Here is a 23663-nt window from a genome sequence, read left to right on the forward strand (position 1 = left end):
GTTTCAGCCCTGGTCATAGGGTTGACCTGAGGAGCAATGAGACGTATGTAAGCAATGGGGTTGCCTGGAGTGGTGACAAGCTTTTGTGTAGGAAGAAGAGATCCTTAGTCATTTGCAACAGAGTTAGCAGTGATGTCAGCAAAGAACGAGGATTCCTCGCTCTCATCCAAGAACCTAGAGGAGTTCACAACACCACCCCTCAGCCCAGTGAGCTGGGGATACCTCTGCTGAGGAGGATGTTCAGTGGTTAGAATGACCTAACAGATGACATGTAAGGAGAAGCTTGCCTCTCGGTTGCTATGACAACCGGAGCTTGTCTACTGGGACCCTGCAAGGGTAGCAGAGTCGTGTTCTTCCTTAATTCTAGACCATATAAGGGCTTATGGTGTGTGTGTGTGTGTGTGTGTGTGTGTGTGTGTGTGTGTGTGCGTGCGCACCCGCCTAGTGGAAAAAACACGAAAAAAAAACAAACCCCACATTTAAGAAACAGCGGTTAGCTCAGTGGTTCTCTACGTTGGCCAGAAGTTAAAATCATCTGCTCAATTTTAAAGGTCAGACTGAATTTGACAAATTAAATAAGCATCTCACGGGCTGAGCCCTGGCCTCACTAGTCATTGAAAGCCTCGCAGGCGGTCCCAACTGCAGCCCAAGATGCAGACCTGGCTTTTAACTGCGGAGCTCGTCTTGCGACCTTCTCAAGACGGTGGCGCTCCGCCCCCACGTGCGCCGGTAGAGGGCAGGCTTCTCAAGGCGCATGCGTCCCGCGTCTCTGGGCTCCCGGCTACCTCCTCCTTTTTCCCCCGCCTCCATTTTGTTCGCGGACGCTGGGGACGGTGGGAGCAGATCCATTTCCGGGTTGGTAAAAGGGGCGGCGGCGAGAAAGAGAGCCTGCCGCGGGGCGAACGGGCAGGACTAAACCAGGACGGAGGTGACGGAGGATTCGCTCCCGGAGCAGGCCCGGCCAGGTGGGCAAGACGCCGGGGCGGCTGAGCCCGCCGCTGAGGTGACCTGCGGACCTGAGTGGGAGGGAGAGCCGGGAAGGGGGTCCGGGGGGTGGGGGGGAGGGGACGCCGGGGGAGGGGCCTGAGGCGGAGAGGGGGCCTGGGGGCGGGGCCTGGAGACCCTGGAGAGGGGGCGTGGGCCATCCGAGCGGAGGGCGGTGGTGTGCGGCCGGTGCGGCCAGTGCAGATGGGCAGGAGGGAGGTTTTTTGAGAGACAGGAAATTAGAGATCCTGAAGGGTTGGGTGAGGTGAGTAAGACGGCAACTCTGGGCGAGGAAGGAGGGGAACCGTGCGCAGAGGGGGAGATGGGGAAGGGAGGGAGGACCTGTTGGGAAAGGTAATTATTAGCAGGATGCTCTGAGTTGAGGAGGCCGGTGTGACATTTCGGAATCGATTCAGGTGAAAAGGGGTGGTCGAGAGGGAAGCTGTTTACATTAGAGGAGGTTTTGAGAGTGTCGGGTGAGAGGGAGTCGGAGAGATGTCTGAGATGCGTGTGGAAGCACCTGGAGTTGGAGGTTCCTGTTGGAGCGGTGTGAAATGAGGGACTGTGGAAATCTGAAGGCGCTAAACGCAGGCTGTGTGTGCGGTTGAGTTACTGATTAGGAATGATTAGGAAGGCATATTCTGGAAGGGTAGTATTGGAACGAGAAGCTGGAGGAAGCTGGTATGTACTGGAATCTACCCTCACCCCTCATTCCTTGCTGGAGATTGAATCCTGGTCCACTTGTATGCTGGGCAAGGGCTCTACCTCTAACCTGCACCCGAACCCTGGAATTTTTTTCTTTTTTCTTCCTTTCTTTCTTTTTTCTTTCTTTCTTTTTTTTTTTTTTTTTGGTTTTTCGAGACAAAATTTCTCTGTGTAGCCCTGGCTATCCTGGAACTCACTCTGTAGACCAGGCTGGCCTCGAACTCCCGAATGAATGCTGGGCTTAAAGGCATGTGTCACCACCGCCCAGCCGGAACTCATTTTTAAAGCGACCTGAATTGTACTAGATTGTTCTCTCCCTGGACCCATTCCTTTTTTTTCATGCTATTACTTTTGCTTTATAGTTGTGTCTTCTGACATGTCACATACTTTTGGCTACTCTTTTCTCTTTTTATGAACCAGAAGAGAACTTTGGAGAATAAGAAGTACTCTAGCTCATGTATAGATTTACATGTAACTTTGCGACAGATCATTAAACTCTCATTCTCTTCTTCCTTTGCAATGTAGGTCTGACCCATCTGTTCCCCTAAAAGACTCTGCTAACCTATTAGATCTTTGAAGTCTGTGTAAAGAAAAACAAGATTGTGATAATGCTGTTTATTGGTGGTTTTTTTTTTTTTTTTTTTTTTTGTGTGTTGCCTTGGCTGTACTGGAACTTGCTCTGTAGATCAGGCTGGCCTTGAACTCATGGAGGGTGGGCACCTGCCTCTGCCTCCTGAGTGCTGGGATTACAGATGTGTGCCACCACTGCCCAGCATCTATATGCATTTTAATATATAATCTTTAGTCTTATAATATCTTTATATATCTTAATATTTTTAATAGTCAAAATTTTTAAGTTACTGTGTTGGTTACCACCAAGAGGAAGATATGGATTTTAGAGTTGGAAATGAATGAATGCAGCTGTTAGTGACTTAGAGAATGCAGTGTTTTATTTTCTAACTACCTGAGTATTTTAGAGAGGTGAGCCATGTGCCTTGGTTCAGTCAGTATCTGTGGCCTTGTTGTCAGAGGGTAGAGACTGTTTGTAGACAGGATTAGATGCTTTCTTGTCAGTCCTTTGAGGTTTTCTTGTAGCTTTTTCCTTGACTGTGCTGCTCTGAACACTTAGTTGGTAAGTGAACTTGTTTAGCCTAGAAGAGTTTCTGAGAGTCTTGGCATTTCTGAGGTCTGATGTGATTTGCCAAAGACTGGGCAGTTTTAATTCTGCCTCACTCTTGATATCAGAAATGGTGTTTACATGAGGTGGTGCTGATTAGTGATGTGGACACATAGGTAAGAGTCAGGGGAGGGGAAGGGTAGTGGGACGAGTCGATATAGCTTGGAAGTTTTACTCTGGAGTTTAAGAAAAGGAATCCTGTTCTGTTGAAGGGAATACCATCACATGTTCTTGCCTGACTTTAACCTTCTGAACTGCTCCCTGGCACACTTGAGTGTGCTTTTCTTGTTGCCCTCAAGTAATTCTGAAGTTCATGGCCTGTTAGTTCAGGCTGTTCTAGCAAACCCTAGTCATACCAATTCCAGGAAGAGCTAGCTGCAGGCATGAAGTGTGTGCACACATCTGGAGATGAAAACCTGTGTAATAGTGTACTGCTGGTTTTTTATTTTTTATTTTTTATTTATTTATTTATTTATTATGTATACAGTGTTCTGTCTGCACATATCCCTGCAGGCCAGAAGAGGGCACCAGATCTCATTACAGATGGTTGTGAGCCACCATGTGGTTGCTGGGAATTGAACTCAGGACCTTTGGAAGAACAAGCAGTGCTCTTAACCTCTGAGCCATCTCTCCAGCCCCTACTGCTGGGTTTTGATTTGTTTGTTTTCTTGAGACAGAGTTTCCTTGTGTAGCCCTGGCTGTCCTAGAACTGGCTCTGTAGACCAGGCTGGCCTCCAGAGATCTGCCTGCCTCTGCCTCCTGGGGTAGGATTAAAGGCGAGCACCACCACTGCTCGGCTTTTGGTTTGTTCTTAAGAGGGTTTTGCTATAACTTATAGAAGCTCGTGACTGCTGCATGGCTTGTTTCTTTAACACAGTGGTTTTCATTTTTCCTGTCTTGACACATTTTCCCATTGCGCTGCTTCAAGTTCTAAGTGGCTAGTGGCAAGCTGCCCTCCCCCTTCTTCTGGTGGGCATCCTGTCTGTGTCACAGCTGGAAGCCACCAAAATGAAAGGATTCTTGACTGCTTCAAATGCGGAGGGTGACAGAAGCTGAGCTGCATTTCTTGAGCCAGAGAATGGACTCTGTCAGGGCAAAGAATAGTTGCAGAGACACAAACTGGGACCTGGAAGCTGTGACTAACATTTTGGCAACATGCATCCCTTTGCCAAATCACTTCTTTTCTTTAAGAGTGTGATTGTTGATCTCTTTCTCAAAGTAAGCTCTTGTTAACTGTTCTTCACACAGCTCCCAAGCAGAAGCTGGCAGAGTTCCGGTTGATTGACTGTCTTTTGGGGATGTATGCCTTGGATTAGAGTGCATGGGACGTCCCACGTCAAATGAAGTCCTCTGCTAGATCTCAAGAGCTGCTCTGCAAGGAAATAGAGGCAGAACTCTCCACAGTGTGTTTGGCAATTCTTCTAAATTCAAATCTACTTCTATTTATCTGGTGATTAAATGCAGGATGGCCAGGGCTACACAGAGAAACCCTGTCTTGAAAAACAAAATAAATAAAATTAAAACAACAACAACAAAAGGATATTGAAAAATATTAAATATAAGCCAGATGTGGCTCATGCCTATAGTCCCAGCACTTGGGAGACTGAGGATGACTGCAAATTCAAGGCCAGCCTGGGCTACAGAGTAAGAGCCTGTCTTAAAGGGGATGGAATCTAAAGAACTTAATGATATTGTTAGAGAAAAAAACTGTTGATAGGTGTGTTAATATCTAAGCCAGTCTTTAATAACTTAAGAGTTTTGGTTTGGCATGCAAAGAGATTCTGTGGAGGCACATAGGTTATCAGATACCTGAGCAAGGGCTTGGCTACCTGGCTATCAGGCTATCCGATTGTTTACTCTTCAAGAGGTAGGTAGTTGAAGATGATGTTTTCTCTGCTGGATTTTTCGGGTCAGGATGCCTATGAAGATGTTTTCTTGACTATATGGCAGTAGCCTCATAACGTTGGCGGTAACGCCAAAATGATACACAGAGAAACCCTGTCTGGAAAAAAACAAAACACAAAAAAGATTATTATTTATTTATTTATTATTGTATATATGCATGGGGTGTGTGTGTGTGTGTGTGTGTGTGTGTGTGTGTGTGTGTGTGTGTAAGGGGGAGTACTTGCTGGGACGTGGGTTGGTCAGAGGGTTACTTTGTGGAATTGGTTCTCTCCTTCCACCTTTATGTGGGTTCTGGGGATTGAAGTGAGGTTGCCAAGCTTACCCGGCAAGTGCCGCTAGCCATGGAGCCATCTCACCAGCCCTGGAATATTCCATTTTTGATACTCAGATTTGAAAACCTGGCAGTGTGGCTAGTGATGTAGCTCAGTGGAAGAGCACTTGTCTAGCACAGCCAAGGGTAGAGTGGGTCCCCAGCATCCCTCTCCCTATGGGGAAAAAAAAAGGCCAACAGGTTTAGATATAAAGATTTTGACTCTGGTCCAGAGCTTTGATTTTTGATTGTGGCAACAATACAAGTTATGTTTATGTCCCAGATCTTTCTTTTCTGAAAAGTGGCAAATCTGTATGTATCTAAGAAATGTGGTAAAATTCATCCCCCTTTTTATTGATTTAAAAAGGTGTGTGTGTGTGTGTGTGTGTGTGTGTGTGTGTGTGTGTGTGTTTTGAAGGGGTAAGGGTGTTCATGCCGCTGTACACATGTGGAAGTCAGAGGACAGATTGATGGGTTCAGTTTTCTCCTACATGTATGTGGGCTCCAAGGATTGAACTCAGGTCATCGGGCTTGCATTCTTGAGGGGCTTACACTACTTAGCCACTTCACTGGCCCCCTTCTTAAGAGATTTGGAGGGCTGGAGAGATGGCTCAGAGGTTAAAAACACTGACTGCTTTTCCAGAGGTCCTGAGTTCAATTCCCAGCAACCACATGGTGGCTCACAACCATCTGTAATGAGATCTGGTGCCCTCTTCTGGACTGCTGTCATACATGCTGTATACATAATAAATAAATAAATCTTTTTTTAAAAAAAAAAAAGAGTTTTGGAGATAAGGTCTCACTCACTCTATGGCACTTCACAGGTCCCAAGTTCCTAACACCATCAGGTGTGGCTCACAACTGACTAACTCCAGTTGCACCTTCTGGATACTGTGGGCACCCACATATGTGGCATGCACTCACATAGACACACACAACTTTTTTTGTTGTTGTTGTTGAGACAGGGTTTCTCTGTATAATAGCTCTGGCTGTCCTAGAACTCACTCTGTAGACCAGGCTGGCCTTGAACTCACAGAGATCTGCCTGACTCTGCCTCCCGAGTGCTGGGATTAAAGGCGTGCGGCACCACTGCCTAGTTGACACACAACTTTCAAAAGAGAAATAAAGATGAAATTGGTGTTTGCAAATTTTATATGTTAAATTGTGGTGGAGTTTGTTTATAATCCCAGTATTGAGGAGGTGGAAACAGATGGATCAGGAGTTCAAGTTCAAGGCCTATGTAGGCTACAGGAACCCTGGTTCAAAAAAAACAAATACAATTTCTATTTGAAATAAGTAATACAACATTCAAATGGCAAAGAATAAGTGAAGCTGAGCATGTTGACTCATGCCTGCAATGTCAGCACCGCAAAGGCAAAGGCAGAAGGGTTGCATTTGAGGCTAGCATGGGTTCAAGGTTAGCTTGAGCTCTACGGCAAGACCCAAAGGCTGTGTGTAGCTCAGTGGTAGGACAATTGCCTAACAAGTGCAAGGAGGCCCTAAGTCCCATTCTCAGAATTGGGGTGAGGTAGGGGTATATAATACACTCTGCCTTTGGCTTGCCTTCAGCTCAGTTCACCTGTTCCATCTTTACAGGGTTGTGAACTGCCTGACATGGGTGCTGGGACTCGTATTCAGGTCTTCTTGCAAGAGCAGTGTATGTTCTCAGTGGCTGAGCCACCTCTGCAGCCTGAGGGGACAGTTTTGAAAACCAGTGTAGCATACACTGTTAATACTACCTGCATCTTTTGGTTTTGGTTTTTGTTCTTGTTTTTTAACACATGGAACGCTTCATGAATTTGCATGTCATCCTGAGCAGGGGCCGTGCTAATCTTCTCCATATTGGTCTAGTTTTAGTGTATGTGCTCCCAATTGAGCATACATCTTTTGTCTTTAAATGTATTTTGGTCATTATTCCCCATTAGTGATAAATAGATTTGCCCTATCCTGATACAGTTTCAAACTCTTACATGCTATGCTCCAAAATTACCACAACGTATTGACCTTTTGAAGTTGGATTTAGGGTTTTTTTCTCTGTCTCCTGAACTGAACTATAACCCAACCCTTAGCTCATTAGAAAGAAATGACATACGTGTGCATGATTGCTCACACATGCCTGTGGAGGACCGAAGAGGTTGTCGGACTCCATCGAGCTGGAGTTACAGGGGGTTGTGAGCCGGCCAGTGGGGAAGCTGGAATTAAATTTGGGTCATGTGGAAGGACAGCAAGTGCTCTCAACAGTGGAACCATCTCTCTAGCCCCTTGTTTTGTTTTCTCAAGGCAGGGCCTTGTAGCTCAGGCTAGCCTTTAAGTGTGTGCCGCCATGCTCACCTTTTTTTAAAATATGTTTTCCTTTGAAGTGATTCTGGAGCTGGGAAAAGAAGGACAGTTTCCCTAATGTGTGCCAAGCACTGTGCTGGATGTTAGAGATACAGCCGAGAGCAAATGAGCAGTTTTGGCCTTGGTGACAGTTCCGGTCTAGTGGAGAGACCTCCTTGGAAGAAAGGGCTAGCTCCTGCTGCCGGCCCTTGTGCAGGCGGCTGTTGTCAGGGGAGAGCTTGGAGAAACGGACTTTTTTTTTTTTTTTTAATATTTATTTATTTATTATGTATACAGTATTCTTCCTGCATGTGTCCCTGCAGGCCAGAAGAGGGTACCAGATCTCATTACAAGTGGTTGTGAGCCACCATGTGGTTGCTGGGAATTGAACTCAGGACCTCTGGAAGAGCAGTTGGTGCTCTTAACCACTGAGCCATCTCTCCAGCCCGGAGAAACGGACTTTTAAGGTGACACCTCGGGACAGGGCAGGGGGATGAAAAGGATGAAAAGGGTGATTTAGGGGAAGGTCCTAAGGAAGGAATGTGTTTTGAGGAAAGAAGGCCCTCATAGCTAGTGCCTGGGTGAGAAGCAGAGAGGTCAGGCAAGGAAGGGTGTGGGCTTTCCTGGAAGATGAGGTAGGTACGTCAGTTAGCTCACTTGTTGATGTTGGTGGTACTGAATCCAGACTCGGGGCCTCAAGCAGGCTAGGCCAGGCTCTGCCTCTGAGCTCTGCCCTCAGCTGCAGCTTCAGAGAATTTTGAACTCAACGTCAGGAAACTTGCAGGTAACTTTCTTCAGTTGCTAGTTTGTTGCTGTGGATGCTGAAGTTGTCTGTAGCATGTTTGGATCTCATTCTCCATCAGAATTTTCCTTAATAAAGCCTGTCCTTTAGTCTCAGCTTCCCCCAGGGCTTATAAATTAAGCCTGGTTGGCTGGGTTAGGTTTTAAGATTACTGGGGTGCTGTCCTTAGATTATGGGGATGATGGGATTGTTAGTTTGCTATGGAGGAGACAAAAAGTCTATACTTGTAGGGCATTATGACGGCTTTGGGAGTCTTCCTGGGGCCAAGGAGAGAATACAGATGTTCTTCTGAACTGGTGTGAATAGTGTTCTGTCATCTGATCATCTGGGTTGTGTTTCCGCACAGGACACATAACATAAGTCTTGCTGTGCATGCAAGTAAATGAGTACCCGAGGGGAGGGCTGTCGTGACCCAGAATGTCTGTAAGTGTTTTATCTGGGACCGTTATAAGAGTGGAAGAGCATTTGTATCTGCAATGTGCTGACTTTCGTTCAGAAATCACAGCGTTCAAAGCCCAGATGGTCCTGTTTGATGGAGCACTTTTCTTACGTAATTGGATCAGCTTGTCCTGCTTTCATAACTTCAAGTAGACTCTTGATTTAGCAGCCTATCGCTGGTGATCAAGGAATGACAACGTGCGAGTTTTTCTAGCATTTCAGCGCAAAGCATCTGCATTTCTGGTGGCTCAAGGGTATTAGAATGTGAGAGAAGAGACTTCAACAGGAAAAGTCACGGCGCTGTTATTAGATTATCTGTGGTGAGTTGGGACTTAGTACATTCTGTTTGAAATGAGGCATGACACCTCTGTGTGTGAAGTCTGATGACTTCATGGAGCATCTGCTTGAGTTTCTTTCAGGCCTTTTCTTAGTGGAGTCTGTCGTCAGGTTTTCTTCCTGTGTCTGTGTGCTGTTCTGCATTGTGTTTGGGATGTGGACATGAAGGACGGACGCTCTGATGGAGATGGGCAGCTAGTTAGAAGAGGTATGGCTGGCACACAGCGAGAGTAGCCTGTTTTGCCGTCAGTGACTAGGTGTCTGCCGTTCTTGTTTGTAATAGATCCCCCCACACCAAGTTTTGGCTGGCCTGGACCGCTGGGTCTTGTTTTCAGTGTAATGTTACTGTTAAAAAAAAATTGGCATCAGGTGGTGGTGATGTGTGCCTTTAATTCCAGCACTTGGGAGGCAGCAGCAGGCAGATCTCTGTGAGTTCGAGGCCAGCCTGGTCTAGAGAGTAAGTCCCCAGGACAGCCAGGGGATAATGAAACCCTGTCTCGAAAAACATAAACAAATAAACAAAATTTATTTAAAGAAATAAGTCCTGCTGTGTCACCTATGCTGGCTCTAAATTTCTAGGCTCAAGCCATTTCCTGCTTCAGCCTCCTGAATAGTTGGGACTGTGACTGGGTGTCACTACACCCCGTTTGGTCATGATTTCTTTTAGTGTCCTAGAGGTTGCTCATGTATTTGGCCTCTGATAGAGTAAGTGCTGAGATCACTCATCACCGTATGGTTACACCCAGACTATGGCACAGATCCAGGTCACCACCAGCAGCGTGACTCCATTAGAGTTTCAAGCAAGACACAAGTGCTAATGTCCTTCTAGTTTTTCTTTACTGTTGGTGAGTATGTGCTTGTGGTCTGCTGTGGTGTCCATACAGAGGATGTCTGTATGGAGTGGTTTCTTATCCTCCACCTTTACTTAGGTTCCAGGTATCAGATTCCAGTTGTTGGGTTTGAGGGGCAGGCACCTTTACCTGCTGAGCCACTTTGCTGACAGGTGGTAAACTTTTTTACTCTATTTATTTGCTTTAGTAACATATCCAACACTGACTTTCTCTGTGTAGCCCTGGCTGTCCTGGAACTCGCTCTGTAGACAAGGCTGGCCTCAAACTCACAGATCCGCCTGCCTCTGCCTCCCGAGTGCTGCGATTAAAGTCATGTGCCAATGCTGCCTAGCCTTTTTTTCTTTTAATCTAACTTCTTTATTGACTCTTTGGGAGTTGCACATCATGCACCCCAATTCTGCTCACCTCCTATTCCCCCTAAATCCTCCTCTCACCCCTGCCACGCCCCCTATAAAAGAAAACAAAACAAAACAAACAGACAAACAAACAGAAGCAAAAACAAACCCAACAAACCAAAACAACGACAACAAAAATCTCTTTGCTTCTCCTTCTCTCCCGCCTCTCCAACATCTCATCATTGGTCCTGGTGGCATTGGGAGCCTCGGTGTATCACATAGTGTACCCCCTTGTCGGCCAGCTTTACTAGCAAATGTTCAGTGCAGTGAGTCACTGGTCGGTTCAAAGCCTCTGGTTTCTGGTGCATCATCATCAGTGGATCCTCACCAGAGCTCCCCTGGGATATTCTACCCCCACCCCTCAGTCTTGGAGAGCCTGCTGGTATTGTTCCACAGCACCAGTCCTTTTACAGGCTCCTGCAGTTCCCAGATGGGGTAGATGCTAGTGTGGGCCTATCCAAGGCCTGGCTATGTGCCTGGGTGGTAGCCGAGCTGGTCAGTACAGGCCACTGTGGCCACCTTCCTCAGGCAAGGGGGAGTCAGCTCCCCTACCCTGGTAGGTTCAGCCTCTGTCCAGCGAGAGGCAAGGCCAGCTTTCCCAGGGCCATCGAAGGGTGGGGCCAGTTCAGCATGGCCCTCTGATTTCATCTCAATGGTTCCTAAGGCCTCCTGAGGTGACCCAGACCCAGACATCAACACAGACCCCAGCTGTAGCTGGACCACAGACCCAGACATGACCCTCAGCAGCAGCTTGGGCCCAGGGCCCTGACTGTGGGTGGAAGGAATGGCCACTCAGATGGGAATGGCTGCCAGACACAACCAAGGCCTCAGGTTGTAACCCCACCCCTGGGCCTCTGTGTGACAATACAGGACCCAGACTTGAGCACAGACCCCAGCCTCAGGAAGACCATGGTCCCCAGCATGGTCCTTGGCAGCAGATGGGCTGGATGTCACCACTGCTCCAAGGGCAGGATGGCTTGGGCCTTATTTTTATGAGGCAGTTTTGTTTATACTCTCTTTTTAAAACATGGCACAAATACACACATGATTAAAAATAAAGTAAGTCTTAAACAGAACTAAAGTAAAAAAGCTGGGAATGGGCTGGTGAGATGGTTGGGTGGGTAAATTCACTCATTGCCAAACCTGTCAATCTGAGCTCCATCTCCAGGACCTGCACAGAAGAGACCTTACTCCCCAAGTCATCCTCTGTGCTCTGACATCAGAGTGCACCGTGGGCACACACACACACACACACACACACACACACACACATCATTAAAAAAAAATAGAGCCTGGAGAGATGGCTCATAAGAACACTTGCCAGCCGGGCGTTGGTGGCTCACGCCTTTAATCCCAGCACTCGGGAGGCAGAGCCAGGCGGATCTCTGTGAGTTTGAGGCCAGCCTGGGCTACCAGTTGAGTTCCAGGAAAAGGCGCAAAGCTACACAGAGAGCCGGGCGGTGGTGGCGCACACCTTTAATCCCAGCACTCGGGAGGCAGAGCCAGGCGGATCTCTGTGAGTTCGAGGCCAGCCTGGGCTACCAAGTGAGTTCCAGGAAAGGCGCAAAGCTACACAGAGAAAACCAAAAAAAAAAAAAAAAAAAAAAGAACACTTGCCACTCAAGCCTGGTGACCTGGGTTCAATCCCTGGAAACCACATAAACGTGAACTGAACAAACCAACTCCACAGAGTTCTCTGACCTCCCACATGTACACTGTGGAACATACAGACAAATGAATAATAAGTGGTGGGGGAGCAGTGAGACAGTCACTAGGTAGCCCAGGCTGGCCTTAGTTTTGCTTTGTAGCTGAGGAAGTCCGTAAACTTCTGGTCTGCCTGCTTTCACCTCCCAGGTGTTAGAATCACAGGCATCCATGCCCAGGTTTTTGTTGTTATTTTGTTTTTTGAGACAGGGTTTCTCTGTATAGCCCTGGCTGTCTTGGAACTCACTCTGTAGACCAGGCTGGCCTCAAACTCACAGAGATCCCGCCTGCTTCTGCCTATGGAGTGCTGGGATTAAAGGCGTGAACTACCAACCACATGGCTCTCTTTCTCTTTTTAAAAAAACAAAAACCAAACCACGATTGCATTATGTAGCCCAAACTGGCTTTGAATTGGAAGCACTTCTGCCTCAGCTTCTTGAGAGATAGATTACAGGCATGAGCCACCATACCCAGCTTGTCTTCTTCTTTTTGTTTTGTTTTGTTTTTTGTTTTTCGAGACAGGGTTTCTCTGTGTAGCTTTGTGCCTTTTCCTGGAACTCAGTTGGTAGCCCAGGCTGGCCTCGAACTCATAGAGATCCGCCTGGCTCTGCCTCCCGAGTGCTGGGATTAAAGGCGTGCGCCATCACTGCCCGGCCCAGCTTGTCTTCTTATTAAAACAGTAAGAATACATAGTTCAGGGGCTAGAGAGATGGCGTAGCGGTTAAGAGCACTAGCTGCTCTTCCAGAGAACCTGGGTTTAATTCCCAGCAACCACATGGCAGCTCACAATAGTCTGTAACTCCAGTTCCAGTGGATCTGACTCCCTCACAAAGACATACAGGTCAAACACCAATGCATTAAAAAAAAAATACATACATAGTTTCAAGATTCAAATAGAACTGAGTGTGGTGGTACACTACTTTAATCCCAGCATTCAGGGGGCAGAGGCAGGTGGATGTCTGAGTTTGAGGCCAGCCTGGTCTACAGAGTGAATTACAGGACAGCCAGCGCTACACAGAGAAACCCTGTCTTAAACAACCAAAAAAAAATTTTTTTTTATTATTTTGTGTGTGTGCATGATGTGTTTGTGGGTATAGGTGTGCTATGGTGTGCGTGTGTCAGATAACAACTTTATGTGTCAGTTCTCTTTGTTTCCCTTTAGGTGGGTTCTAGGGATTGGAATTATATCACCAGGGTTTTTTGTTTGTTCATTTGTTTTTGTTTTGTTTTAAGATTTACTTATTTATTGTGTATACAGTATTCTGTCTTCATGTATGCCTGCACGCCAGAAGAGGGCACTAGATCTCATTATAGATAGTTGTGAGCCACCAAGTGGTTGCTGGGAATTGAACTCAGGACCTCTGGAAGAGCAGCCAGTGCTCTTAACCTCTGAGCCATCTCTCCAGCCCCTGTTTTGTTTTTGAAATAGGGTTTCTCTTTGTAATAGCCCTAGCTGTCCAGGAACTTGCTTTGTAGACTAGGTTGGCCTTGAACTCAGAGATCCGACTGCCTCTGTCTCCTGAGTGCTGGGATTAAAGGTGTGTGCCACTACCACCTGACTCTGCGTTTGTTTCTTAAACAGATATCCTAAATATGACTTATTACAGGTGAGCTCAGAGACCCCGCTTTAGAAGAGTTCTTTGTAGCCAGGTGGTGGTGGCGCACACCTTTAATTCCAGTGCTCGGAGGCAGAGCCAGGAGGATCTCTGTGAGTTCAAAGCCAGCCTGGGCTACAGAGTGAATTTCAGGAAAGACACAAAGCTACACAGAGAAACCCTGTCTCGAAAAACAAAAAAAAAAAAAAAAAAAGAGTTCTTTGTAAACGTTGGTGCCCTCTTACATCTCCAGGGCAAACTCCGTGGGTTTTCTCTAGTATTGCCTTTATATTCACAGTTTTCAGTCTGTCTAGCTTTGGTCTTTTGGTCTGGATTTCTAAATTAGAATATGTGTCTTTTGTCTGACTAATTCCTCTCTTCCCGAGAGTGCTTCCCCCATTTTTGAGGAATTTATTCAGGTAATTCTTTAGTAAAGGAGCAAAGTCAGTCAGTATCCTAAATCTTGACCTTCCCTAGTATTAAAGCTGGCTGATGGTAATAAATTTTAGCTGTGTGACTCCATTTTTCTTGCCGATGTCTCTAAGCACCCTGGTTGCTGGGAGATGTGGGTGGGGAGGAAATATTAATTATAAACATTGAGCTACTCTATCATTTAACTGTCAAAAGTCAGGACTATTGTAATGTCTCTGGTGAAATGGAAAATGGATGCAGTCTTTGAAAGAACATGTAAATCATCTGCTTTGGATTTTCACAACGTCTTTTTGGGGATGATAATGCACTGAGATTTTGAAGTTGGGTTTTTGGTGTTGGAGACAGGGTCTCAAGTAACTCAAGCTCTCAATCCTGCCTCTACCTCCCAAGTGCTAGGATTGTAGACATGTGCCACCAAGCCTGGCTTTTTAACTGTGACCATATGAAGGGCACATTGGCATCTCCCCTTAATATGATAGGTTCACAGGAAAGAAGAACTGCTTTGTCCTTTACTGCTAGTCAGCTAAACAGCTGAAAATATGTTTGCAGCTGGCTACTCCTTGGATGTTGTCAATTGCCTGGAGGTCAGGAGCTTCGTAGTACTTGTAGTTAATGTTGCGGAGGATCGTGACCAGTTCTTAGAAATCCCTGTGTCTGTTAGTTAAGACACATTGACTCTGGCATTGAGTGCATTTACATTCTCTGATGAGTGGCTTTATAGAAACAGCTCTATGTTTTATGTATTTTATTTTCTGCTGAGGAATAAACCCCAGGCTTTGTGCATGTTACGTACATACTTTACCATTGAGCCACACCCCTAGGTCCCATCTTTTCTAAAACTTTAATTTATTATGATTTTGTGTGTGTGGGTGGGGAGGAAATATTAATTATAAACATTGAGCTACTCTATCATTTAACTGTCAAAATTCAGGACTATGGTAATGTCTCTGGTGAAATGGAAAATGATTTTGTGTGTATTCAGTGTATGCATGTGCAGGTATACGTGTGGAGCCCAGAGGGCAACTTTTGGGAGTCAGTTCCCTCTTTCCACTATGGTTTCCAGGGATTGAGCCCAGGTTGTCAGGCTTTCGTGCCAAATACTTTTATCTGCTGAGGCACCTCCTTGGCCCATGCTATCCTAGACCCTTTCTAAAATGCTTTTACAAGTTTAAACAGTTTGGGTAAACAAAGTTGAAAAACTAACATCGAATAAAAAATGTGAATGTGTTGTGATTCTCCATCACTGACTGTCTTTACCTCCGATTTATTGCAGTTAATATTGTATTCTGTGCTTCTCTGTTGGAGCTGGATTGTCTTTGCCTTGAGGGGAGGAGCACGGTAGGGCTGGAGGTGTTGAGTGAGGTCCCTCCCTGATGTGTTTGGGGTGCTGTTCAGACACTGAATCTGCAGTTCTCTTGTGTTGGTTATCTCTAGTCTTCATTAGTATGAAGCCATGCTTTGCACTGTGCTTATTTAATTGAGTGAGTGTGCCTGTCTCCTTGTTTGTCATTTTAGATAAGAAGTCTTGCCTTCTGGGCTTTCCTGCATCTAGAAATAACCTAATATTTACATATAGGAAATAAGTAGACATCTACAGTTACATTTTGGAGCTTAAAAAATAATCCAGGGCAAGAAGAGAAAGCTCCTCGTGGGAAAAAAGCTGGCTGATTGGGCTGTATCCGTTTTGTTTGTTTGTAGGTAGGGTCTGCTGTCATCCACCTAGCCGTCTACCTCTGCCTCCCACGTGTTGGGGTTACAGGTGTGCTGCTGACCCAGCTTTTGTGCCTCTTCTAACTGGAAAGCCACCATCCTGGAGTAAAGGAGCCAGTTGTGCCGTGTCCCTGTAACCTCAGCACTCAGGAGGCCAAGGCAGGAGAGCCAAGAATTCAGGGTCGTCCTTGGCTGTATAGAGAGTTCAGCGCTAGCCACAGCTATTTGAGACTGCTTATTTATCCGTTCCTATATCCATCCCTTGGTTTTTGAGGCAGAGTCTTCTCTAGGTAGCACTGGCTGTCCTAGAACTTGTTGTGTAGATCAGGCTGGCCTCTAACTCAGAAGTTTATCTGCCTCTGTCTGAGAGTTGAGATCAGAGGTGTGCACGAACACTCCCAGCTAGAACTTTGCTTTAAAAAAACAAACAAAAATCAAAACTGCCCATATATAATCTGTTTTAGACTACCTAAGACTTTTAGTTAAAAATATTTATGGTAAGTATTTGATTTTTAACTTCTTTCTGGGCCAGTCAGGCTTGCTACACAGTTAAATTTATATGTTAAAAAAATTACCTATAGTTGAGGAAAAATTCCCTTCATGAAATCACCTTGGGATTTTTTTTTTCCCCCTTTTGAGACAGGGTTTCTCTGTGTAGCCCTGGCTGTCCTGGAATTGCTCTGTAGACCAGGCTGGCCTTGAACTCTGAGATCTGCCTGCCTCTGACTCCCAAGTGCTGGGATTCACCTTGGAATTTTAACTCTATCTCTGCTTGTGATAGAAATCTGTGTTACCAGACATTTGACTGGACTGAATTTCAGAAAAGAATTGGCACCTTCTCTGTTGAGAGAAGAGAACTCTGAACTCTATAACCATTTTAATGGAGTAGTGATGGAAAAGTAAGTGTACCATGAACGTCGCTCTTGCCTGGTTCATTGTGTTTTAGAGACACTAGAACAGCATTAGTGGGAACCGTCTCTAACCTGACCTAGAACACAGGATGTGTGTGCTTGATTCTGTGTGGACATCAGTAAGTACAGGAACCTGTTTGGTTCCTGTTGTTGAGTAGTCTCCTGGAGAGGAGTGCCCATCCCCTTGACCACTCCTTCTCTTCTTTCTGTACTGAGGTTCCTTGTCCTGGGGACTGGATGCCATTACAGCACCATGCTAAAGAACTCCTGATTTCCCAACTTAATTGTTTTGTTGTTGTTGTTTTGTGTGGTTGGTTTGCTTTTGAGACTTGGTTTCACTATACATCCCTGGCTGGCCTGAATTTCCTACGCAGAGCAGGCCGGCCTCAAACTTAGAGATCCACCTGACTCAAGTGCTGAGCTTAAAGGCACATGCCACCATATCAGACTTGGATTGATTTTTAGAAGCAATATTAAAAGGCAGGTAGACAGGCAAGCACATTCCACGTGGTGACTTTTAACCCTAGAAGACTTCTAAGTAGTGCCTAAGTATCCATCGTCCTAAGGTAAGAGATTGTGTTGTGTCTGTGGGATTAGTGAGCTAACTGTGCTCCTGATTCACTGTGAGTCGGAAGCTGTTGCTTCATGCAGGCTTTTGGCGTTATTGGCCTATTGGCTAGAGAAGGACTGTTCTGGATTTGGATCCAGAATGACTCCTTAAGTTTATTTGAAATGTATCCCCTTGGTGATAGGGTTTCGACTTAGGAAGATTTACTACTTTAATTAATATTTTAGTGAAGCTGAGCATTTGTTTGGGGTCATTGAGTGAGATGGGGTCCTGTTTTGTCCAGGTTGGTCTTGACCTCCTGGGTTTAGGTGATTTTCCTGCCTCAGCTTCTCAAGTAGCTGGGACCGTAGGTGTTGGGCACTGCTTCTCCTAGCATATTCTGATAGTCAAGGGGGACTGCCACACTCGGGTTTGAACCCAGAAATGAAATGAGATTTCCCTTGGAGGGGAGCTAACTACTCTGTGTGTGTGTGTGTGTGTGTGTGTGTGTGTGTGTGTGTGTGTGTGTACTCATGGAAGGACAGTCTTGAATGCCCTTTCTTTTTTTTTTTTTTTCCTTTTTTTTTTTTTTTTTTTTGGTTTTTCGAGACAGGGTTTCTCTGTGTAGCTTTGCGCCTTTCCTGGAACTCACTTGGTAGTCCAGGCTGGCCTCGAACTCACAGAGATCCGCCTGGCTCTGCCTCCCGAGTGCTGGGATTAAAGGCGTGCGCCACCACCGCCCGGCTTGAATGCCCTTTCTTAAGAATGTTGTCCACCCATCTTATGTAGAAACAGTCTCTCACTGCCTGGAACTTGTTAAAGCTTAGACTGGCTCCTCCTCTCTAGTCTCCTCAGCACCAGGGTTATAAGTTGTGCACCGCCACACCCAGTCTTTTTTTTCTTCTTTCTTTTTGGTTTTGTGAGAGACAGGCCTTTTCTGTGTTGTCCTGGCTATTCCTGGAACTCACTTTGTAGACCAGGCTGGTCTCAAACTCAGAGATCCGCCTGCCTCTGCTTCCCCAGTGCTGGGATTAAAGTAGTGTGCCACCACTGCCCAGCTCAATACCCAGCTTTTTAAATGTTGGTTCTGGGGATTGAACTTGTTGCACATTACCAGCTGAGCTGTCTCTGGAGTCTCTCCTGTGATGTGTGTGGAAGTCAGAAAACAACTTGTTGGAGCCTTTTTCTTTTCTTTTCTCTTCCACCCTGGAGCTGAGGACCGAACCCAGGGCCTTGCGCTTGCTAGGCAAGTGCTCTACCACTGAGCTGTGTTGGCCCTGAGGATTGAATTCAGGTTGTCAGGCTTGGAGGCAAAGGCCCTCCCCCCCCACCTCTTGGTTTTGAAGTGAGTGTAGACGTCATTCTCCGTGAGAACTTCCCATCCAGGTACTGTTCAGATCTGTGTCTGTTGGAAGCAGATGGCTCTGTTGGACATCGCACAGGCAGGAGTTGGGGTGGAGATGTCCAGTCAAGTTTCTGATCAGTTCTACTCTCCTGCAGCTGTTTCTGGTCTGTGACTATCTCCTCTTTCCTTTCTTCACTCCAGGACATTGAAAGACTATTAAAATTACTTCTTATTCACAGTGGATTTTGGATGTCTCTACAAGGAGTTCAAAACTAGGCCTTCCTGTGACTTGCCATGCTAGCTTGACTTTAGGTTTGGCTTGGTACACATGGTCTCCCATCTATACTGTGGCCTACTGAGAACCTCCGGGGTCCCTAATTACGTTAACTCCTTTATTTAGAAGCAGTTCCTCTGTGGACTGACTAATTGACTTTATTCTTTTTTTTCCCCTCTTTAGATTTATTTTTGCTTTTGTTTCTGTGTGTCTGTGTGCCACATGTGTGTGGGTGCCTATGAAGGCCAGAAGAGGGCATTGAATTCCCTGGAACTCGAGTTCCAGGCTGTTGGAAGCAGCCTGGTGTGGGAGCTGTCAGGGCAGCCAGTGCTTTTAACTCTGAGGCATCTCTGCGGTCCTTTCTTTTCTGTCTTTCCTATCTGGTCATTCACGTTCATGGTGCCATGCTCTTTTGGCTTCCATGTGTAGAGATCAGGAAAGGAGATTTTCTTGGGACCAAGCTTTGGAGGACTTGCTGTTCTTGAGCTCCGGTTATATCTTAGTCAGTCACTTCCCTCATTTAGTCCTGTCTGAAATGTAGCACACAGCAATGGGCAGCTGCCATAGGGTTCAGATGCTAGGTGTTGTGTGACCAAGTCAGGAGGCAATTTCTCACGTGGTATGCATTCTCTAATCAGGTCCCATGGGTGTGACTATTGCCAGGTACAGGTGAACTGTGGCCTGTGAGTCAAATCTAGCCTACAGCTTGTTTTTGAATGCCTCACAAACTGAGAATGATTTCATATTCTTAAAAGGCTGTAAAAAAAATTAAGAGAGTGAGAAGGCACACACAAACTAGAAGAAAATATTTCACTAGAGACAGAGTTCTTGAACCCAACAGTAAAAGGAAAAGTCTAATTGGAAAAAAAAGTAAGGCTAGGGTTGTGAATGGCTCGTTGGTAGAATGTAGGCTTACCATACCTTCAGCACCATTGCCGCAAAGTCAAAGGACCTAAACAGACACCTCAGCCAGGAAGATACATAGATGGCAAGGAGGCTTCTGAACACGTGATCAGCGTGAGGACTTGTGGGAATTGCAAATGAAGACAAGCTGACTAGAGTAGCCAACTCCAAACTGACAGCACCAAGTGCGGCAGAGGTGTGGAGCAGCAGCAGGGCTTCAGTGCTAGTGCAAACCCCAGATGGGTGGAGCCACTGTGGAAGAGGAAGTTTGGCAGCTTCTTAAAGAGTCAAACATACCCTTAGCGCATGATCCAGCAGTCGTCACACTGTGACGTGAAATGCATGCATGATCCAGCAGTCACACTGTGGGGTGAGATGCATGCAAGATCCAGCAGTCAGTCACACTGTGGGGTGAGATACATGCAAGATCCAGCAGTCACACTGTGGGGTGAGATGCATGCATGATCCAGCAGTCATACTGTGAGGGGAGATGCATGCATGATCCAGCAGTCACACTGTGGGATGAGATGCATGCATGATCCAGCAGTCACACTGTGGGATGAGATGCGTGCATGGAAACTTGTGGTACTTCTTGCTCAGTGTTGCTATAAACCTAAAACTTCTAAAATATAAAGTGATTTTTGTTGTTGTTTGTTTTAATTGGTCTGAGAGTAGAGATCAGTGGTGAAGGCCATGCTTAGCACCCTTGAGGCCCTGGGTTTCATTCCCACTTCCACTAACAAAGAATATTGTATAAAAGGAGACTGTAAGTTGGCATTTCACAGAGAGTGTTTATGTAGGGGATGAAGTGTTCAGGGTCTCTGGTCCCTGTCCAATCCTCCAGACCTCCTGGGCATGCAGAGCCTCTAATTATAAAGCGGTTCTTTTGAATTTTGGTTTTGCTTACAGGTATATGAATGACCTAAAGCTGCAAGTAAAGACGGAGAGAGAACGGTGCCAACTGGGAGCAGGGCAAGGATGCCAATTCCTCCTCCCCCCCCACCCCCGCCTGGTCCTCCCCCACCTCCCACTTTTAATCAGGTACGTAATCTCTCCACTAGGCTGTCTTCAAACCTTTAAGTAAATCGGTAGACTCACACACTGGTTTGTTCCTTTTCTTTTCAGTCCCCTTTGTTTAAAACTTCAAGATTTTCGAGCCGGGCGGTGGTGGCGCACGCCTTTAATCCCAGCACTCGGGAGGCAGAGCCAGGCGGATCTCTGTGAGTTCGAGGCCAGCCTGGGCTACCAAGTGAGTTCCAGGAAAGGCGCAAAGCTACACAGAGAAACCCTGTCTCGAAAAACCAAAAAAAAAAAAAAAAAAAAAAAAAAAAAAAAAAAAAAAAAAAACTTCAAGATTTTCATACCTAACCACTCCTTTACTCTGAGCTTGCTCTTTAGTTCTATTTCTTTAATTTCTTTTATATTTACTTTACAGGTATGAGTGTTTGGCCTGCATGTATGTATGTGCACCACATGTGTGCCTGGTGCCCCAGGAGGCAGGAGAGGACTTCAGGATCCTCTGGAACTGGAGTTAGAAGCAGCTGTATGGCCAGATACGGGTGCTGGGAACTGAACCTGGGTCCTCTGAAAGAGCAGCAAATGCTCTTAACCACCAAGCCACCTCTCCAGCACCCACCCCTCTTGTGGTTTTGGTTTTGATTGTGTTTGTAACAGGAGCTTGCTATGTAACCCAAGCTGGTCTTGTGCTTGCTGGATAGTCCAGGCTGGTCTTAAACTTTAGGTCCTCTTGCCTCTTTCCCCCAAGTGCTGGGATTATAGATATGAGATAACCATGCCCACTAATCTTTTTATACCATCTATAATTTTAATATATATTTGAACTTGTAACTAGATTTTTTTTCCCTAGCATTTTGAGACAGGATCTCGCTGTGTGAGTGGCTGAGAGCTTGCTCTGTAGGTCAGACTGGCCTCTAAATTGCAGTGTGACCCTTCTTCCTCTGCCTTCTGCGTGCCTTCCGGATTGGAGGCCTGAGCCACTGCCCAGCTGCATCCCGGATTCTTGCAGATGCTTAGGAGACACATCTAATAGCAGGCAGCGTAGGGAGATAGAGAACACACAAGCCTGGGTCCCAGCTGGTTTGGACTTCTGAGAGGTCCTCTGAGGACTGCACTGACAGTTTGTTTCCTTGTCCTGATTCATTCCAAATGGAGATTTAGACACATGGAGTCGGAGCTAGTGTTTCTCCCTGAGCTTCTAGACAGGGTTTCTCTGTGTAGCCTTGGCTGTCCTGGAACTCACTCTGTAGACCAGGCTGGCTTTGAACTCACAGAGATCTGCTTGCCTCTGCCTCCTAAGCACTGGGATTAAGGATGTGCGCCACACTATGCCTGGCTTATTTATTATGTTTAAAGATTTAGTTTTTATTATTTTTAATTGTGTGTAGCTGTGTGTGTGTCTGCATATGGGTGTGTACACTGGAGTGCAGTAGCCCTCAGATGCCAGAGGATCCCAGGAGCTAGAGTTACAATTTTGTGTGTGTATGTGTGTGTGTGTGTGTGTGTGTGTGTGCGTGTGTGTGTGCGTGCGCGCGCTGCTGACATTGATTGAGCGGCCAGTGCTCTCACTACCGAGCCATCTCTCCAGCCCCTGTTGTTTTGAGACAGGGTTTCCTAGCTCCTGTGCTGGGACTTAAAGGTGTGCCTGCCACGCTCAGCCTTTGCTGTTTTGTCTTTAAGACAGGGTCTTACTATGTAGCCTAAGCTGGTCTGCATGTGAATAGTTCTCCTGGCTCAACCTCCTACCAGATTCAGCTTTCATCTAAACAGTTTTTGCACTTTTCCTTCGTATGTCAGGCACTGTAGAGCAGTGAGCAGTGGTCCTGTTGTCCTGAAGCTATACAGTCTATAGTTTTAATCTTTACTAACTTAATGCATAAACTGTATTATAGTTTAGCCTTTCTTTTTAGTTTTAAAAATATTTTTAAATTAAAAAAATTATTATGTGAATGAGTGTTTTTGCTTGTATGTATGTGCACAGTATGCATGCCGGTATCTACAGAAGCCAGAGTGGGATGTTTGATCTGGAGCAGGAGTTATGAGTGGTTGTGAGTTGACTGATGTGGATGCTGGGAACTGAACTCCCTTGAAAGAGCAGCAAATGTTCTTAACCTCTGAGCCATTTCTTCAGACCCTGCATTCTTTTTTTTTTTTTTTTTTGGTTTTTCAAGACAGGGTTTCTCTGTGTAGCTTTGCGCCTTTCCTGGAACTCGCTTTGGAGACCAGACTGGCCCCGAACTCACAGAAATCCGCCTGGCTCTGCCTCCCAAGTGCTGGGATTAAAGGCGTGCGCCACCACCGCCCGGCCCTGCATTCTTTTTAATTTTAGTATTGCTGAAAATTTTTAAATACTTATTTGCTGTTTCATTTATTTTTCATTGCCGTGTCCTTTGGTTAAACTGTTGGTTTGTAAAACATTTTTCTATGTTATGGTTCTGCAGATTTCAGTCCTTCCCTGTGCTTTGACTGTTGTTAGAAACCGTGAGCCTTTGCTCATAGTTACATTCACTGTTGCTTAGGCTGGACTTGAACTCCAGATTCTGCTGCCTCAGTCAGCTAAGGTTATCAGGGGTATCGGTGTGTGCTGTCACACTCACCTTTAGAGTGGTTTTAATTTTTAATGGTCTACAAAAAGTTTCATTGAGAGCTTAAAACGCTCTTTCCGTGGACTAGCGGGATGGCTCCGCTGATAAAGATGGTTCCCAAAGCCTGGCAACTTGAGTTTGATCCCATGGTAGAGAGAGAGAACTGACTTCTGAAAGTTGTCTTCTGACCTCCATATGTGAGCACACGCAGGTGTGTGTGCACGTGCATGCACACATAGACACATAGGATAAATAAATGGAGAAAATGAAAAGCAGCTCTACACTTAATAGTAATTAACACTGTTAAGATTTAACAGATGAACTGGGGCTAGTGCTCAATGATAGAGCACTTGCCTAGAATGCACAGTGCCCTGTGTTTGATCCCCAGCACTAACACACATGCACATGCACGCATACA

At 46.0% G+C, this 23663-nt stretch overlaps 1 protein-coding gene and 1 non-coding gene across 4 annotated transcripts in view; one reads left to right on the forward strand and one right to left on the reverse strand.

Moving 5' to 3' along the window:
* The first annotated feature begins 771 nt into the window (after positions 1–771).
* Wipf2 (WAS/WASL interacting protein family member 2) overlaps positions 772–23663 on the forward strand; it is a 38306-nt gene continuing 15414 nt past the window's right edge. Inside the window, exons 1-2 of one of the 3 annotated variants that reach the window (XM_059271715.1) lie at positions 772–1003; positions 20553–20684. In XM_059271715.1, coding sequence (XP_059127698.1) covers positions 20622–20684 — 63 coding nt within the window. In that variant the 5' untranslated portion in view covers positions 772–1003; positions 20553–20621. Of the gene's footprint in view, positions 1004–1131; positions 1250–20552; positions 20685–23663 lie in introns of those variants that run through there. The other 2 variants (XM_059271717.1, XM_059271718.1) reach the window with 2 other exon arrangements.
* LOC131918099 (U6 spliceosomal RNA) lies at positions 6857–6961 on the reverse strand. Its single transcript, XR_009380847.1, has one exon. It is a non-coding gene; the product is annotated as a U6 spliceosomal RNA (small nuclear RNA).

This window comes from Peromyscus eremicus, chromosome 8a, assembly GCF_949786415.1.
Source record: "Peromyscus eremicus chromosome 8a, PerEre_H2_v1, whole genome shotgun sequence".
NCBI classification, from domain to species: Eukaryota; Metazoa; Chordata; class Mammalia; order Rodentia; family Cricetidae; genus Peromyscus; species Peromyscus eremicus.